Genomic DNA, 20,530 nt, shown 5'->3' with positions numbered 1-20,530 from the left:
TCTAAGTGATTCACTTCTCTCTCTCTCTCTCTCTCTCTCTCTCTCTCTCCTTTTCTGATCATTGCGGTTGAAAAATGCTACTGCTTGTTCAGTTACACTGTTGTGTTCTTTGTGATACGAATTGGAATGGGACAGATACGAATTGGGGACCTCTACCTCATTTCCGCCCGAATCCTGACCGTGCTTAGCCGTGCAAACTGTTTAGTAATACATTTTTAAAAATATGAAATTTATAACTAAGTTGATTACCTTTGTACACTTTTATATGGGAGAATGAGGAGATTGATAATTTCTTCACTGTTATGGTTTTTTTTTTTGTTGTTGCAATATTGTATAAATTTCTTTATTATGGGATTCTTTTTTTTTATTTATTTATAGATTGGTTATTATGGGATTCTTTAGTTGGTTTATTGTTGGGCTTCTTTTATAGTTGTTAAACTGTCAGGATGTAATTATTTTCATATTGTAAATAATATTCTATTAATTGTCCAAAAAATTAGAGATGACAAATTAATTTAAAGATCAAAGTACACAACTTGTAGGTTGATCGATAGTAAAATTGTAAAGGATGAAAGAAAACAAGTGTGATATATAAAACATAGAATTAGAATAAAATAAAATAAAATAAAACTCCAAAAGGCATTAATAAAAAATTTAAAATAATTGTAAAAAATGAAGAATTCTTGAAATTGGGAGGCGTTGGGTTATCAGTCTCCATCAAAACGCAATCGACTTATTCATTTTCATTCAAACTCTTATTTTATTTTAGCCAGCCATATGAAGGTGAAAAAAAAAAATATATATTATCAATACATAAGAGGTGCAAGTGACGATTTTTCATTTACGCTTCACCACAAATATATTTGTATATTTCACAAATTAATAATTTTTTTTCCCTTTCTTTCACCTTCCTGTAATTTCTTCTTTATTTCACAGCATCAAACTCTTTTTATTAGAGTTGGACAGACACCTGGATCAGAACGGTTTTGACTGAAAAAATACTTCAAAGTTGCAGTAAGAGTAATTCTAGGGATTTTAGTCACAAAAAAAAAAAGAATCGCTAATTTTCTTTAAAATTGATAGTGTTTTTTTATTATTGTTTTTATAAATTATTGCTAAAATTTATAATTAGTGACCTTTTTCGTGATAAATTTTTTAAACTGTCGTTGAAAGTTAAAAATTAATAATTTTTTTGTACACTTTTTTTAAACTGTCATTAAAATTTATAATCAATGATATTTTTTGTGGCAATTTTTAAATCGTCACTAAAAATTAACAATTAACAACAATTTTTTAAATAATCTATACTATATATTAAGCCAAAGGGGGTTTTTAACCCCAAACCTTGTGGGAGTTCTAATCTCCCAATCTAAATTTCTTGATTTAAAAAAAAAAAAAAACTTAGCATTTATTAACTTCTCCTAACCCCCAAGTCTTGAGTCTGGATCCTCTCCTTGAGGCCCTCTCCTTCATTTCCTACTGGCAACGGCTGAGATCAGCCGTTGCAAATCCAACGGTTATTAAAAAAAAAAATTAAAAACTGAACTGAAATTTTCCCGCCCAAACCCAAAGCTGTATAGGTTATACACGCACTTCTCCTCCACAGAACCCACCTTCATCGGCGACCTACTCCCGGCGGCAACCCAAGCTCGACGGCGACCCACTCCCGACGCCGGCGACCCACTCGTGTAACCCAACCCAACCGATCCAGGTGAATCTTTTATCTGTCTGCTTCGCAAACACACAGCTTTCATGCTCGTCTCCTACACCTCACTGAACCCGTCTCACCGGCGACCCTCTCGACGGTAACCCACTCCCCAAACCTAACCCATTGCTTTGCCCTCATTCTCTCTGCCCTCACTTCGCGAACCAGAGAGCAAACCACATACATAATTTCAGAAAATAATTCTTGATAGTAATTAGTTGATTGGATATCTATTCCATATCAGTTGAATTTAAGACTGCTGAGTGGGTTGTATTGTTTATTGTTTTTGTTTATAGTTGCTGAAATTGGGCTGAAATGTGTGTTATGGCTTGTATTCACACTGAAATTGTGCTGAATTTGTTGTTTATAAATGCTGAATTTGTTGTTCAATCTAGTTTGCAGTTGGTTCAATAAACAAATGGGAACATTGCCCACCACAGGAATAGGAAGGAAATGGCTAATTGTTGTTTTTTTTTTGTATCATGTTTAACACAAATTCTTTTAAAAAAAAAATGGACAATAATTTCAACATGAACATCCCCATGAACAACCAAACCCATGGTTCATATTAATGGAAGCTTACTGAACATCCAGATGTCTGGTTCATTTGATGGGAATATGAGATTGAAAGAGAGAGCTCCACCAAGTAGAGTGACTTGCCACAATTATTTTTACACTGAGGAGATTTTAGAATAGGAAATAACACAAATTCTAGGGCCACATTACCATCACAGTTAGTGGTAAAAGCATTGTAAAGAAGTCGTAGAAAACTGGTTGGACAGTGATGTTTTGAGTGTTCTTGACTTGTTGATTTTTTGAGTTGAGGATTGACTATTTCACATAGCAAGGTTCTTTGTTTGCTCTGTTCTCTAGGCATTACCTTTGGTTGCTGTATTTTTTGATTGCTTTGCTTTATTCATATTCCATCTTTGTACTATTATACAACTCAAAAGAAGCTTTGCCAACAACAAAGAAGCTTATCCATATTCCATATTCCATCTTTGTACTGTTCCAACTTTGCTGTATTTTTTGATTGCTTTGCTTTATCCATATTCCATCAGTTTCCAACAACAACAGCAACATGAACAATATCTGCTCCAGAAAAAAAATTAAATAAAAGGAAAACACACAGTAACAAAGTTGGAGAAGTGGTAAAACACAATTAAACAATTAAAACACACAGGTTTTCAAAATTTAAAAAAAAATACAATTAAACAAAAGAAAACTAGAATGTAACAAAAAAAAAAAATGAAAGATATCCAAGTGCATTGCATAATCTGTGTCTCTGTTTTTTGATAGCATTGCATAATCGAAAACACAATCAAAAACTCTTTGTGTCTTTGTTTCTCGCCGTTGTCGGGAGTGGATCGCCGGCAAGGGTGGGTCGCCAGTGAAGGTGGATTCGCTGGAGGAGTGGAGGAGAAGGAGGCTGAGTGAGAGTGAGCTTATACAAAAAGCTGTAAAAGCTGTATGATGGTTTGGGCAGGAAACGAAATTGAATTTGTTTTAACTTTTTTTTTTTTTTTAATGGCCGTTGGATCTGCAACGGCTAATCTCAGCCGTTGCCAGTAAGAAATGAAGGAGAGGGCCTCAAGGAGAGGATCCGGACTCCCAAGTCTTACCCTCATAATAACACTTTAATGCATTAAGAACAAGCATAAAATTATTTTTTTGAAATCCAGCACATATGAATTCCTTGAAAAGTCTCAACACATATGATTATTATCCCTCATAATAACACTTTAATGCATTAAGAACTAATATATATAAAAAAAAAAATCTTGAAAAGTCCAAAACATATGATTATTATCAAAATATTAAACTTTAATATAATATAATAAAAAAAATGGGTAAATTATTGATAAATCCTATTTAGAAGTGTTTTAACTCAAGAAGTCCATGAATGAATTTTTTAACCCATTTAGCCCCATGTATGTATAGTTTTATTCCATAAAATCTTTTTTCTTGATTTACACTATTTTCTTGGACACTTATGCCCTTATATTTAATTTTGATACCCTTATAAATATTTTTTGAACGGTTAGCAATTTTATGATGTGAACATTCATATTTTAAAATTCACATTGGTAGAAATGTAAAATTGGCCCGTGGGCGGCCCAAAAATCGGGGGCGGGCCCAGCCCGTTAACAATGTGAATATTCACATTGACATGTTAACATGCACATTAATAGGAGTATAAAATTGGCTCTTGTCCCGTTGCGGCGCGAAACCTGCCCGCGGCCCATGGGCGGGCCCGATCCGGCCCGTTGACAATATTAACATTCACATTGACATGTTAACATTCACATTGATAAAAGTATAAAATTGATCCGCGGCCTATGGCTGCCCAAAAGCTCGTCCGCCGCCCAGGGCGGGCCCGACCCGGCCCGTTGACAATGTGAATATTCACATTGACATGTTAACATTCACATTGATAGGAGCGTAAAATTAGCCCGCGCCTTGTGGCTGCCCGAAACCCGCCCACGGCCCATGGACGGCCAGGGGCGGGCCCGGCTCGGCCTGTTGACAATGTGAATATTAACATTGACATGTTAACATTCACATTGATAAGAGTACAAAATTGACCAGCGGCCTAGGGCGGTCCCAACCCGGCCTATTGACAATGCGAATATTCACATTGACATGTTAACATTCACATTGATAAGAGTATAAAATTTGCCAGCGGCCTAGGGCGGGCCCGACCCGTCCCGTTGACAATGTGAATATTCACATTGACATGTTAACATTCACATTGATAGGAGTATAAAATTAGTCAGCGGCTTAGGGCGGGCTCGACCCGGCCCGTTAACAATGCGAATATTCACATTGACATGTTAACATTCACATTGATAAGAGTATAAAATTAGCCAGCGGCCCAGGGCGGGCCCGACCCGGCCCGTTGACAATGTGAATATTTACATTAACATGTTAACATTCACATTGATAGGAGTGTAAAATTAGCCCGCGCCTTGTGGCTGCCCAAAACCCGCCCACGGCCCATGGGCGGCTTGGGGCGGGCTCGGTCCGGCTTGTTGACAATATGAATATTTATATTGACATGTTAACATTCGCATTGATAAGAGTATAAAATTGGCCTGTGGGCCATGGGTGGCCAAAAGCTCGCCCGTCGCCCCGGGGGGGCCCGGCCCGGCCCGTTGACAATGTGAATATTCACATTGACATGTTAACATTCACATTGACATGTTAACATTCACATTGATAGGAGTGTAAAATTAGCCCGCGCCTCGTGGTTGCCCGAAACCTGCCCACGGCCCATGGGCGGCCCGGGACGGGCTCGGCCCGGCCCGTTGACAATGTGAATATTCATATTGACATGTTAACATTCACATTGATAAGAGTAAAAAATTGGCCAGCGGCCCAGGGCGGGCCCGACCCGGCCCGTTGACAATATGAATATTCACATTGACATGTTAACATTCACATTTATAAGAGTGTAAAATTGGTCCGCAGCCCGTGGGCGGCCCGAAGCCCGAGGCGGGCCCGGCCCGGCCCGTTGATAATGTGAATATTTACATTGACATGTTAACATTAATATTGATAGGAGTGTAAAATTTGCCTGCTGCCCGAAGCTTGCCCGCGGCCCGGGGTAGGTCCGGCCCGGCCTATTGACAATGTGAATATTCACATAGACATGTTAAAATGCACATTGATAGGAATGCAGAATTGGCCTGCGGCCCGTGGGCTGCCCGAGACCCGCCCACGGCCCGGGGCAGGCTCGTTTCGATCCGGGCCCGAGCATGTCCAAAACCCTAGGTTAGGGCCTAGGTCATCACTTTAAAGCCTGGCCCGCCCCATCGGCCCACTTAAGGCCCATTCAAGGCTCGGTCCGAGGCCCAGCCCGCGCCGAGGCGCAATGTATTTTTTTGTGAAAAATAATAAAATTTTAATAGAAAAAATTAAAAAGAATTAAAAAAAAATGGCCGGGCCCGCCCAAGCCCGACATAAGCTCGAGGCTAGGCCCAGGCCCACCAGCCCGGCTCGATGCTCAATCCATCGGCCCGTCCAAAGCCCGAATACCCTTGTGCCAGGGCCAGGGCTTGGGCCTAATTTTTTGGCCTGTGGGCCAGCCCGACCCAACCCGAGAAAGGCTCGTTTTGGCCTAGGCTTGAGCCTAGTCCGAGACCCTAGGCTAGGGCCTAGGCCATCACTTTGAAGCCCGGCCCGACCCATCGGCCCGGTTAAGACCCATTCAAGGCTCGATCCGAGGCCTGGCCCGCGTCGAGGCCTAGTGTTTTTTTTTGTGGAAAATAATAAAATTTTTGTAGAAAAAATTAAAAAAAATTGGCCAGGCCCGCCCCGAGCCGTGGGTGGGTTTCGGGCAGCCACGAGGCACGGGCTAATTTTACACTCCTATCAATGTGAATGTTAACATATCAATGTGAATATTAACATTGTTAACAGGTCGGGCCGGGCTCGCCCCGGGCCACCCACGGGCCGTGGGCCGGTTTCGGGCAGCCACGAGGCGCGGACTAATTTTACACTCCTATCAATGTGAATGTTAACATGTCAATGTGAATATTCACATTGTCAACAGGCTGGGCTGGGTCCGCCCCGGGCCGGGGGCGGGCTTTTGGCGGCCCATGGGCCGCGGGCCAATTTTATATTCTTATCAATGTGAATGTTAATATGTCAATGTGAATATTCACATTGTCAACAGGTCGGACCGGGCCTGCCCGAGCCGCCCATGGGCCGCGGCGCGGGTTTCACGCCGCCACGGGACGCGGGCCAATTTTACACTCCTATTAATGTGAATGTTAACATGTCAATCTGAATATTCACATTGTCAATGGGCCGGCCCCGCGCCCAGCCCAACTTGAATTTTTTCGGGCACCCACGATAATTGACATAGGTCGGGCCCCTACACATTGACGATATGAACATTCACATTGACGGTGTGAACATTCACATTAAGGATATTTTGGTAATTATGTCACCCCTAGGACTTATTGAAACATGAGAAAATAATGTGAACTAAATGGAACATAAGTAGATGAAAATGGTATTTTGGTCTTCTTATCTCAAATAAGACCTAATGAAATAGTAAAAAAGAATATGGGTTGAATGAAATAAAGTTTTTAGAAAGTGGATTTATCAAAAAAGCTCAAAAAAAAAAAACATTTAATTTCTTAAAAAGTCTAACACATATGATTATTATCAAAATATTATACTTTAATATAATATAAAAAAGGAAAAAAAAGAAGACATTTAAAAGAAAAAGAAAAGAAGAAAATATTTAAAAATCACAATTCACATATATAGATAATTATAAACGCAATCCGTGCATAACACGGGTAATATACTAGTATTTAATAATAATAAAAAAAGTCATTAATTATTGAATAACCTAAAAACTACTCCAAGAAGATGTCTCCGTGCCAAACCAACAAACAGGGCTTCACTCTTCTTCTGATCAATATAAGCTGCTTTCCCGCCATTTCTTCTTCCACGGACGGAGACGACAACGACAAAACGTCCACTTGTTCTTGTCCTTCCGCTATTTATTTCTCCCTCGAGTCGCATTTACATTACAGGTAATAAATATGCATATCATAGTTTCGATTTCCTAACTGTTCATCATTCACTTATTCGATTCATCTTCACTGACTGCAACTTTTTTCGATTCTTTACAGATCGATGCTTCAAATGAGTCTCCGATCCATTCAATTCTCTGCTCTTCTCTTCCTTCTCGTCTCTGCTGTCTCTCTCCCTCACAGGTGACCAAAGTTAGGTCTCTACTTCTTACTACTCTTTCTCTTTCTACATCGTATGTTATTTTTGTAGTTTACAATTTGTGTATAGGACCATCTCAATTGCGGTTTAATGGAAGTTTTGTTGGTCAAATTATAAAAACGGAAAAACCAGGCTTTATAACAAAATAAACCTTAATTTTTAGTTTTTTTAAAAAAAATTTTAGATTTATTTTCAAATTAAAACATGTGCCTATTTTCGTTAATTAAAACCGACGGAAAATATAAAATGATTTTTTGTAATCAACTTGTGTATAGTTTGTTGAAAAGCAAAATTGTTATCCTCATGCGGTTGAGCAAACATCCTCTGAGGGAAAACCTTTTCCTCACTAAATCTTGGAGCTTCCACTTGTTGGGTTGTTTAGAAATGCTGTTCCCAAAAGCAAGTCTGTATAGGAGGCTAATTTGTTTTGTAGGGAGAAAAATATACCCTACTTGTTGATGATCTGCCTGCCATGTCTTCATGATCTACAAAGAAACCCCCCGTTAGTGCCCAGCTTGCGGTGGGCCGCGTGCATTCTAACGTACAAGTCAATCTCCCGTTACATAAGAGATATCACTAGAGAGTTTGTGTAAAGAATGTGGACATACCTTAACCCTTGGAGGTGTAAGTGTGTATATATGGATGGGTTTCCCTTGGTGAGAAAGTCATTCTAGAAGCTCCTAAGGATATGCTGTGGAATATTCCCTCCTTCCGGTAGTATGATTTATAAAATTATTTATTTTTGAACTTCCCAGTTCCTACGTAATTTCTAAATGAGCACCTGATGTTGTACTATCAATGAACAAGCCCCAGTTGAGTTTTATATTTGTGCACTTAAACTCTTACAGCACTTTTGAACCTTAATCGCAACTAGAGTTTAACATGATGAAAATCATTGACTACTCAAATTGAAAACTATACCGCTGAATTTAATAATGCTTATCTATTATTTTGATTTTGAAAGGTTCTGCCAATTATTTATTAGGTACTAGCTTGAAATGGCTAGTGTCAAATCATAGAATTTAGTCTAGAACAATATATTTAAAACATTAGGTTAAAATCTTTTTTCTCAGTAGAAATTGATTTTTTCTTCAATTTTCTACTATATTAGTTATCTTACTGGTCCAAGAATTACAGATCATCGGGTGATGGTAGTATAGAAAAGGAGAAAACATTGGCAATGATAAAGCCAGATGGATTGTTTGGTAGCTATACAAATGCAATAAAGGAAATTATTCTGGACTCTGGCTTCAGCATCTGTAAGGAAATGACGATTCATCTTGATGAGGATACAGTAAAAAGCTTTTATGCTGAGCACTCATCAAAGAGCTTCTTTCCAAGCCTGGTTAATTACATGACAAGGTACTTTACTCTGTCTCGATCATTTGGTAATTTTGGTGTCACATTAACCTGAAATCAGTGGTTCACTGGTTCTTAACAGAATTACCTTATATACTTTATAGACTGCTGCAACTTTTAACCATTTCTTATTTTCTGTCATCTTTATTTCTCTTCTCCTCTAGTATAATCATAATCTTTGTCACTTACTGGTTTGTTAGTGGCATTTAATTTTCACCTGTCCTAATAACCAAAAAGGGCCATTGCTTAGTGTTGGTCCTATTGATCTTTTTTTGTTGGGAAATACAGAACTAACCTTCTGCTTTATTTCTGTGATGCATCTATTCGCAGTCTGAGGCTTTGAGATTATAACATTGCCCAAAAGGTGGTCCCAAAATTCACTCAACCCGATGTTACATGGACTTAGCTATGAGTATCGGCCTGTGGGTGTGTCTAGGCGTTGGTCCTTCATAAACCCTAAAACTTAGGATATAGGAATATACATTCAAAAATTGCATTTGGATACATGGACATGTCCTGAATATTTAAATATGTTGTGTAGGATATAAAAATAAGATATTATTGTTTAGGAATGTAATTGAAATTAAATGGGATCTATGGAATAAAGGGGATTTCTATCTTCCATCCATATGAGAGGACATATTTGTTTTTAACTGGCAAATGTGAGTTTTTTTTTCTTCTTCAAACACCATAGAAAAATAGAAGATCCAAGTGTCTAATTTAGCTATGGGGGTTGGATGCATATCTCGTGCAGCTGTGCCCTTACCCTTGTCATATCTGGTGGACACGGCTACGCTAGAGGGAATAAAAAAGTCCATGTAAGAGTGAACCAACCCGTAAGCCTAGGAACTAGTTACTACAAACTTGAATATGTGTAAAAGTTTTTTTTTCCCCTTTCCTTTTCCAGGCCTTTAACTCCTAGGTTTTTATTATACTTATCCTATAAAAATGAAAGGAAAAACTTGTGTTATTTCAGAACTGGAGAACCCCTGTATTTGTGTACCAGTATCACAGTATGACATGTAAATTATGATTATTCATATCATGAGTACCAGTATAGAAATAACTCATTGGAAAGATCAATAGTTTATGAACAACAACAATGGCTTTGTTGTCTAAGTTGAGTTATAGCTCTCATTTTATTGAGTTTTGAATAAGTAAGTTTCTCAACAGCACTCTCTCTTTTACACATTTTCATTTATCAGTGGCCCCGTGTTGATTATGGTTCTGGAGAAAGTGAATGCTGTTGCTGATTGGCGTGCTATGATTGGACCAACTGATGCTCGCAAGGCTAAGGTTACCCATCCTAACAGGTATTTCATTTTCTCATTTGACCTTTTGTCTTGTGTAGTTCTATTTCAGTCCTGTCTCTTGATCTATTTACACATAAGCTGGATGCTACCTGCCAATTTGTTCTACGATTCAAAACTTATGTATACTCTTTTTAGTTTATTTCTGTACTCTGTTATATTCATCCCATGACTTCATTGTTACAATTTTGATTTTTGCTTTTGTTCCAGCATCAGAGCCATGTGTGGGTTGGATTCGCAAACAAATTGTGTTCATGGTTCAGACTCATCTGAGTCTGCTGCTAGGGAAATATCTTTTTTCTTTAAAGAGGCATCTTCAGGTCAAACATCTAATTCCTGTTTCAGTTAATATATCATTACATTTATCATACAATCTGCATATGCTATTGCTTTACTGAAATATTCTTGTTTTCAGCTATATTGACAATGGGACATGCATTTGTATCATTTCAGATACGTTTCATGCATTAGACTATGTTCATCATTTTGGTTGAAACTTTTATAGTTGTATACTGCGAGATAGAAGATGTGGCATTTGTTGATTAGGCCTTGGTTTAGGGCCACTTAACCATTCCATATTCATCATTATGAATTTTCTCTATATATATCGCAAAAGGGCAAACAACTTTTCCTTCTGAGTCATGACCATTCTACTCTATTGTGTTTTTGCCATCTTTTTTAATGTTTGGGATGACGGCTTTCATACACATCTAATACCAGAATAGCTACATCTATGAGGAATTACAGTTGAAGACCCTGGTCAATCCACATGGCCTGCTTGACAAACGTCAGCGACGGAGACATCATAAATTGGTCCGCGGGTTAATCTGTGTGCATTGCTTGTCTGTAATTACTGAAGGATATAGCACATTTCAAGTGATATAGGAGCAGGCTTAATATGCTCACAATACAAAAAATATGACTAAGATGATTTGAATTTTGAATACATACAATAATCCCTGTGACGTTTTCGGTGAGAATAAATGAATTTGCACATGTACTGCATTATAAGCTTCATAAAGGAAACAGGATAGAGTTAATTATAGCACTATGACAATCGGGAAAAGTAGGATCTTTGTTTGCATATAGTACTTTTAGAAACAGCAGTTATGTGGTCTGTACTGATTGTATATGCTGTTCTGAGCAGTTGACCCACATAAAGTCATATATATATATTTAAAATTTTCCTTCTCCCTTTGTTTTCTCTAGATGATTGGGGTGATGCATTATAGATGTAATAAATTATTTTTTTGATACCTGATTTATTTTTATTTTTCATGAACCCTTTGTATGTAGATTGAAGGACACTTTAAAGTCTAAGAACAACCTTTACCTTTACAAACCTAAAAATTGGTTGGTCACCATAATTTGTCCTTTATTATGAAGGCCAATGTCAAATGCAGTCCTCCCATGTATTCACCTGACTGACATTGGAGAAACTACTTCTGTTGAATTTTTCCTCATAGGATCTGTTTGACACTCCGTTTTGATGGAGGGGTTTGGTGAGAAAAGAAAAGAAATAATGAAAATAGGAAACCTCTTCACTTGTTCGGATGGTTAAATAGGTGAGAAATGATGAAAGATGAAATACAACACTATTCTTTCTTTTCTCCTAGTTTTTTTATCTAAACAAGATAGGTGAGAAATCACATTCTCTTCTCTTTTATTCATCCAAACATAACGGTGAGAAACTATAATCATTTCTTTTCCTTTCTCATCTATGTGGAAACCACAATCATTTCTCTTCTCACCTCACCTTACCTCACGATCCAACCGTAGTGTTAAAGAATAATGGAAAAAATTTATAAAACATAAAATGCTGCAGAAAGTAATAGAATGAATGAGGCATATGCTTTTGAGTTACATTGACTCAATATTAACTAGTTAAAAATACTGCAAATGGAAACAAGAAATTTCTGCCTGGAAATGACTTCCACAAGAGTGATGAGAATTGTATTGTTTGTTGATGTTAAAAAGCCTTTTTTATGAACTTTCTGTCTAGTTTAGTTATTGGATCAATGATAAAACCTTGTCCTAATAACCTTGAGGTTTTGGGTTTGAGTTCAAGTCCCAGAGCAACCACTTTGTGTAAAAGGTTAGGTGTGTACCTGATCTTTTCCCTCTCAAACACACATTAATGTGTACTAATTAGACGTTATTTTTTTAAAATCTAATTTAGTTATTGTATTTTCTGCTACAGCTGTTTCAAAGCATGATGAATTGTAAACGGTAAACATATGGAAAGAACTATAGGTCTTTTATGGAGATCTGCACCGTCTTTCACCCATGCGGCACTCCTCAAATGGACAATTGAACTACTGTGTCTTTTAAGGAAACTGAGGGATCAAGGCACCTGATTTTGTATGTTTGTAAACTTCTTTTCATTCCTGTCTCGCATTTTCATTGATCCTCTTTCCTCCTTGTTTTTGTTCACTGCTCGTCACTGTGAGAAAAGCTGGTTTGTGATTGTACCTCTCTACATCACTGTAATTATTCTCAGCTAATTGTATCTGCTGTTCCCAATTGACTAATGCATTTAAAGAGATATGACAATGGATTAAAGATTATGGAACTCATGGTCATTTTGCTAGTTTTACATGTTATTGCAGTCTACATAAGAAAAAGTGTAAATTATACTGACCTCCCTTGAGGTTTCAAAACATACACCAAGCCCCACAGGCTTGGCATTAATTACACTCTTAGTAGCAGGAATCGTGGAAGGGACTCACGCTTCTGAGGAAGAAGCGCGATTTTGCGCTTCCAAGGAAGAATCGCACAAGAATCGCGCTTCTAATACGAGAGAATCGCGCTTCTAATGCGAAAGAATCGCAATTAGGGCTGAGACCTCTCACGGTCGATCTCGACTGTCTTCGTCGCTCTCTCTTCTCTCAGTCTCGATCTCCTCTTCGTCTCTCTTCGCCTCTGTTTGCTTCGTCTCTCTCTTCGTCTCCCTCTCTCGTCTCTGTTTGCTTCGTCTCGCTATTCGTCTCCCTCTCTCGTCTCTGTTCTTCATCTCTCTCTCTCTCTCTCTCTCTCGATCTCTGTTCTCCCTCCCTCTCCCTCTCCGTTTTATATTATATAATATAAATATAATTTATCATATATACATAATATAATATAATATATTATATTTAATATATATAATATTTATCATATATAATATAATTTGTATAATATAATTCTTTTGTCTAAAATAAAAAATTATTTATTAAAATTTATTATTCTTAACTTTTTAACATATAATAAATAAAATAAATCATCTAATTATTTAAAAGAAATCTATTTAAATCATATATAATAAAAAAAAGTTAAAAAATTTATAAAATAAAAGATTTAATTTTTATTTTTTATTTATTTGAACATAATTTATTATTCATTATTTATTATAATAAATAAAATATAATTAATAAAAATAATATATAAGCGCTCCTAATTTACGACTCCTCTACGTGGCCACGTTCCCCCGCTTCCGCTCCCGCTTCGTGCAACTAACACTGTGCTCCTTAGTTCGCTTTTCTTAAGTTATTAGTTAGTATGGACAAAAAAAATGATGTTATATCCTTTATACTGAAATGTATATTTAATCATTGATTATTTCTGTTTTTACAGCATTTGTATTAATTTTGTTTGCTCTAACCTTAGTAAAAGGGGGACTAGTGTAATTATGCCAATTGTGCGGGGCTTATTATATTTTTTTTCAAATCTCAGTGGTGGTTAGTGTAATTCACCCTAACAAAAAATGTGTTACAACATTCCATGTGTAGAGTAGGAAGCCTGACTGTAGTGGCTGACATTGTTTGTGCTGAAAAGGTTCTTTTTTATGGTGAAGAGTTCGTTTTTTATGAAACTTGTGCTAGTTGGTTCTTGTGAAGGGAAATTAATTGATTTCTGGACAGTAGAAAATTGTCAGAGTTCGTCATGGGCGTTAATTAAAATCATGATCTGATGGAGTATAAAAATTATTATTTTATTGATTCTTGCTTGCTCCAACTGGGATAGAGTTAAAATGATAATGTAGCAGAATATAAAGGGCCTTGCACTGTTGCTAGTCAGTTCTACCTGCTATATTGCTTATAGTTTATTTTTTAGTCTGTGTTAGTCAATTGGTATTAGTAAATCTTTTGTATGCCCTCCCTTCTTGTACAAGGTTCACATAAATCTAGAAGTTCATCTGTCCTTGTTATCCATGTGCAGTTACAGTGACGTTGTCCATAAAGTGCATTAAATTTACGTTCCATTTGTTTGGTGGAATATTTTCTGCGTTTTTTATCATTTGAGACAACAGAAAACGAAAGTTAATGAAAAACATTTTAAGTGATCGACGGAAAACAAGTTTATTTGGACAAAATATATTTTCTCATTTTGAAAGATGAAAAACATTTTCTATAATAAACTCTTACTAATTCCATCACACTATCATGTTACTATCACCCTTACCACTAGCAACCAGCATTGCCACCACTACTACTATTATTACTGCAACTGCCACTACCACCTCACCAAGACCACCGCCGCCATCCCACCCCTTCTAAGTGCATCACCACTAGTTCCACCACCTCACCACCTCCATCCCACTGCCATCACTACTATCACCACTCCGACCACCTCCACCACCACCACTAATACCACCACCACAACCATTGCCTTCACTCCACTACCACCGCCACCAAAAAAAACTACTTTGATTAAACATCGAGGTAACAGTTCTGTCTCTCATATTGTTATTCTATACACTGAACTGGAATGGGAGAATATGATATATTAGCTTTCAGTTTTTGATTTAGCAGAAATTATTTTCACTGTTAGAAATCGAGGCTTATTAACTTTTTAAATGGTAATGAAGCATGCAAATTAATACCTCCAACAATGAAATAAACCATTTTTCTAAAAATGTTTCAGTTACATTTATATTTTATCAGCATTATTGTCGTCTTCAGTGATGATATAAATCTCCTAGGGGCCCGTTTGTTTTGGGTTAAGTAGATGGGAGGGGATTAGGATGGTGGAGGTGTTATTTAATATTGTGTTTGTTTATAGAGTTGGGGAAAGGATTAGGATGGTGGAGCTGATATAGATGGAGGTTGGGGAGGGGATTGAGATGAAGGTTGGGGAGATGGTATTAGAAAAATAGTGAGGAGATCAGAAATTTTTTTATTTTTTTATTTGTTATATATTGGGAATTTTTTTTATAAATATTAATGTTTAATTTTTTATATTTTTTTATTTGTTTTATTATTTTATATAAAAATAATTTAACATTTCCTACACTAACAACTATCATCAAAACAAATACAATTTTACTTAATCCGCTCACTATGAATCCCCTCCATTCTATCTCTGAAAACAAACGGGGCCTAGAAGGAATTTGTTCTCCAGGAACGCATAGATTACACATTTTGAAGAACAAAGTGTATGTGCTCTAGGTTGATTATAATATGAAATTAAAGAGAATATCATTATAATTTTATCAATGTGTTTTTACAGTTATGGCTAGTCCATTATGTAAGTTGCCAATCTTACAAGTACACAAATGATATTTGGTTGCAGTCTTATGTTACTGCCCTTGGGTCTGTGATGTTCTGTCATCCCTGAAGCAGGGTTAAAACTTTCGGGGTCGTCGTTTTTTGGTGTGGTCCTTAGCTTAGGGCTTTGGTAGTTATGTCTGTGGAACATCCTTAGAATAGAGGTCTTATCGTTTCCATGTCTAAACCAACAGTAAAAAAACTGATGAGTGTCTGAGAATAGGATTGAAATGGCGTTGGCATACTCTTAGCTTTGAACATGAGGTTTGTGAGGATCACATTGCAAGACTGATTAATGTATGAGACTACTTATTATTATTATTATTATTATTATTATTATTATTTTAATCATCTGTTTATTAAATTTATTGAAGATCCAATGAAATACGAGCTAGTCAAACCATGATGGGGCTGCAACTTTATGGAGGAGAGAGGTCCACATCTTACAGTATCTTTCTTTATTCAAACAAGGCATAAAACATTCCACATTTGGCAAATCTCGTCATCCCTTGCGAAATATAGTTACATTCCTATGCCCTAGACAGCTAGTAGTTGTACTCACTCACATGGCCTCTTTCTTTTGAACAAGAAGTTTCATCTTGGTGGGAGTGAATTCTCCAGAGTTCTTTTCACTTGCCCTTTACATGCATCTCGAGGATTATATAGGGACTTTAGGGTAACTTCAAAGCAAGTCGGTGACGTGTTTGGTGACGCTAGATATTATATTTGGATGAATTCAGTTTAACAAAGTCTAATTTTCTATTTTGCTGCTTCTGATTGTTTAGTAATTTTTATATATGGCTGTTTTATTTGTATAATCATTCGCAATTATCTCTTCTTCGCTTGTGCTTTCTTCATATTGTCCTTACATTGCTAGTTTCTATTTTCCTTTGCATAAATTTGAGTTCATGGAGACTAACTATTTTTTTCTTCTTGTGTAGAGCCATATTATCTTTATCATCATATGTATTTTCTTTGTACATGCACTGTGTTCTCTTCTCTTATGATTTTTTTAGTGCATTTCACTTGAACATTGTTACTAGTAAAGTTGTTGATCTTTATATTCTAACTACCATAATGAGATTTTTTTTTATTTAATTATTTTTAGATGGGTCTGTACTGCAATTTTAAACATTAGTGTTTTGGTTTAGGAATTAGTCATTGGAATTAGACACAAGATATAGCTGGTTCAATAAGTTAACCAAAGAACATCTTACACATAGGTTGCTTCTTGAATTCTTAAACATCCTTAAAGCCCCAAGTACTCAACATCTCTCTGGAAAGAACTCATAATAAACGGACACTAATTTTCATAATACGCATATGGTCACATGCTAATTGTCTAAGCAGAGATTGTGTCCACTAATCAAATGGTTTAGATTGACTGAAAGAATTAACAAATGTATAATGTCAGTTAGTGTTACAGAACACTTAAGCTGTGCCTTTGTTTTGATTAATTATCATGCTTTATTAAAGAGAGAGTTGATGGAATCACCTTAGAAGTTAAACCTCAGTTATGAGAGAGAGAGACAGAAAGAGAGAGAGAGAGAGAGAGAGAGAGAGACAGAAAGAGATATTGGAATCTGCAACCATAAAGCTATACTCAGGAAAGCTTTACAGAAATCAAAGAGGTGTTCTTGTGATTATCTTAGTTACCAATAATAAGGAGATTTGGAAATGAAGAAGAAAAGGTCAACCCGACCCGTTGGTACACGTCCGACATCATCTGATGGGAGTTATTGTGCCGTGACACGTAAACTGACTTAGCCTTTCCACTTGCACCAATTAGGGGCCCCACCCATCACAGCCATTGGTGTTTGTTGGCATGGTAGGGTCCCACATGACAGGTTGTACATGATAACATTGTCTAGAGAGCTTTTGAATACCTGCAGATATGTTTTGTATCAACTGATATGTTTTAGACTTCCGATATTCACTGATATATGCATATATTGTTCGATATTAACTGATATATGACTATATGACTGATACTGATGTGTATTCTAATATTGTTGCATTTCGTATTTATGGGTAAGATTGTGAGGACTCCATTGTCTTTTACTCAGCTGCCGGTGGCAGCACGGGGAAAAGCTGTGGGGTGATGCTTGTGGGGGAAAGGCAGTTAATTAATTTCAAATGTACCATAGGCTGTCTAGTTGTCTAGATTATTAATTGTTCCATGCAACAGTTGTATTGTCATATCAGAAAGTCTTTAACTGATAATAAGCTAAAATTTAATCTCTCAAGACTTGAGTTTTTAGACAAGTTCAACCAATGGATGTCAGAATAAAAATTATAAAATCTCCTAGATTGTCACCTTTTATTTTTGACTGATTTCTCCTTCTTATATAGCTATTTTGGAAATAAGCTCTTTGATATATGGATATATACACTAGCAGTGGGTGTAAACGCGATGTGTTTGCAATTATACGTTAAATTTTTGGGTAGTTTGATAAACACTACAAGAAAAAACACTTTTGGGAACTACCATTTTTTTTTTAACTTTTGGGGACCACAATTTTTTGATCTCGAAAAATCACCTTTTGGTGACCAAAAAAAAAGTTGATAGCGAAAAGTATACTTATTGGCGACCAAAGGTCTTTTTGGTCGCGGAAGATCACCTTTTGGCGACCAAAAAAAAAAGTTGGACACATAAAGTATACCCTTTGGCGACCAAACGAAAGAGTTGGTCGCGGAAAGTATACTATTGGCGACCAAAGGCTTTTTTGGTCGCGGAAGATTACCCTTTGGCGACCAAAAAAAAAAGTTGGTCGCGGAAAGTATACTATTGGCGACCAAAGGCTTTTTTGGTCGCAGAAGATCACCTTTTCGCGACCAAATAAAAAAGTTGGTCGCGGAAAGTATACTATTGGCGACCAAAGGCTTTTTTGGTCGCGAAAGATTACCCTTTGGCGACAAAAAAAAAAGAAAAAGTTGGTCCCGGAAAGTTATGGCGGGATAAATTTTTTAAAAAAATGATACTACTGTAATTACATGCGATTTTTCTATTTAGGCATTAAAAGTTTTGTAAAATAATATATAACCCAATTTTTATGGGTTATATATATTTGTTGACAAATATGAACAAGAAGCATGGTATTGGTATAGTGGATTGGGTGCATGGTGACTCCTTGGTCAGGAGTTCAAGTCCCAGGCAGCACAAAAGAATTATTTTTTTTGGGTCAAAGCACTGACTTTTGGCGACCAACTTATCTTTGCTCACTAAAAGTTTACTTTTGGCTAATATGAATTGGACTTTTCGCGACCAAGAATGGTCACTTTTAGCGACCAAAGGTTTTTTTGGTCGCAGAAAACTATCTGTGACGAGGCTTTAGCGACCAACTTGCAACCAACATATTTTGGTCGCGAAAAGATTTTAGCGACCAAATATGGTACTTTTCGAGACCAAAATGTTGGTCACAGAAAGTGTTTTTTCTTGTAATGAAATGAAAAAAACTCTTTAACAACCTTTAATGAGGAAAACCGACTCACCATGCTTGGTTGTGTTTTTTCAGAAACACTTTTTAGAAAATTCTATTTTTTTGTTTTTCGTATTTTTTTGTTTTTATTGAATTTTTTTAATATTTTAAGTAATTTTTTTTACTTTTTAGACAAACCTAACATAAGTATACCTAAAAAGTAAAAATTCGTGAAAAAAACCTTTTAAAAGTTCACTAAATACCAAAAACACAAAAAAATTACTAGAATTCAGTACATTTTTTATATTTTTATGTATTTATTAAAATTTTAAAATATTTTTTCACAATTTTTTTACTTTTTAGATACATCTAAATAAGGTGTATCTAAAAAAGTAAAAAAAAATGTTTAAAATTTTAAAAATATTCACTAAAAACAAAAAAACACAAAAATTAAAAAATTAAATTTTTAAAAAACTTAATTCAAAACACTCAAACCAAACACACTGTAGTTTTTTTTTTTTTTTTCAAGTAAATCATTAGTAGTTTTGAACGGTTTGATGAATAAAAAGTTGTTTAGTAGCTATAAAATGTAGTAGTTATTTGAAGTGGAGGGCATTTTTGGAACAAGAAAAAATGTGACAGCTTTTACCCCCAAATACCCTCTGTATAATAGAATAGATTTATTTATTTTATTAGATCTAGATCCAACCCCGTCTTAAAGCTACATGTCAAATGTTTGCTCAAGTCTCAGTTGCTTTGGTACTGCTATTTGATTTCATTTAAGAAGTGTTCCTTGTTTCAAATATATAATGATTTGAGGCACATTTTTGTTCCTTTTCTTAGCTATGCTGATGAGTGATGCTATATAATAATAATAATAAAAATGTATATACAATGGCATGAAATGATTGCATTAAAACAAATGTGTCCACTATGATATTTAATGATAAGAATGTCGCTGTCATATCATTCTTGTAGAATTCTGCGTAGAATTTTTGTAAAATAGTATGTTCTTTATTAAATTATATACTAAAATAGGAAGATAGCATTAGTGGTGCAATACCATATTTTTATTTATATTTTTATGGTGAGCTAGATATATATATTATTTTAGCAGAACATGCAAGGAGAATAGTCCAATCTTGCTAAGGGAATAGAATAATGGGGGGTTTCACTTACATTTGTAAACCATAGTAATCAAGGAAGAGTCTAGTCTATTATTATTATTTTTATTATTTTAAGATATACTTCAAATCCATGAAGATACTACTGTCATAGTGCTCCTCAACAAAGGTGTTTGGAATCTGGATCCTACGTTTCCTGTGCCCTTTTGGATCAGATTTGTTATGTTTATATGCACATCTTTGAAATTCAAATTTTCTTTTTTAAACAGTAATAATTAATAAATATGGAACATACACAACTCTTTTATTTTTCAAAGAAATATGTTGAGGCACCACTCTT

The 20,530-nt window shown here is 36.0% G+C and overlaps 1 protein-coding gene across 3 annotated transcripts; it reads left to right on the top strand.

Moving 5' to 3' along the window:
• The first annotated feature begins 6,964 nt into the window (after positions 1-6,964).
• Positions 6,965-12,697, top strand: LOC114256803 (Nucleoside diphosphate kinase family protein). Of its 3 annotated transcripts, none has more exons than XM_028196479.2 (6): positions 6,965-7,257; positions 7,357-7,440; positions 8,594-8,818; positions 10,021-10,128; positions 10,336-10,445; positions 12,326-12,697. In XM_028196479.2, exons 1-6 carry the CDS (start codon positions 7,091-7,093, stop codon positions 12,349-12,351), a joined length of 720 nt encoding a protein of 239 aa, XP_028052280.2. In that variant the 5' UTR covers positions 6,965-7,090; the 3' UTR covers positions 12,352-12,697. The 3 variants fall into 3 exon arrangements, with proteins under 3 accessions (XP_028052280.2, XP_028052284.2, XP_028052283.2); XM_028196483.2 differs by having other exon boundaries at positions 7,087-7,257; positions 7,357-7,454; XM_028196482.2 differs by lacking the exons at positions 6,965-7,257; positions 7,357-7,440 and adding an exon at positions 8,002-8,170.
• The last annotated feature ends 7,833 nt before the right edge of the window (positions 12,698-20,530 follow it).

This window comes from Camellia sinensis, chromosome 15 (genome assembly GCF_055761805.1).
Source record: "Camellia sinensis isolate YWXY chromosome 15, ASM5576180v1, whole genome shotgun sequence".
Classification (NCBI taxonomy): Eukaryota; Viridiplantae; Streptophyta; class Magnoliopsida; order Ericales; family Theaceae; genus Camellia; species Camellia sinensis.
Note: the sequence above shows the minus strand (reverse complement) of the source record. Positions and strands in the feature narration are given on the sequence as shown.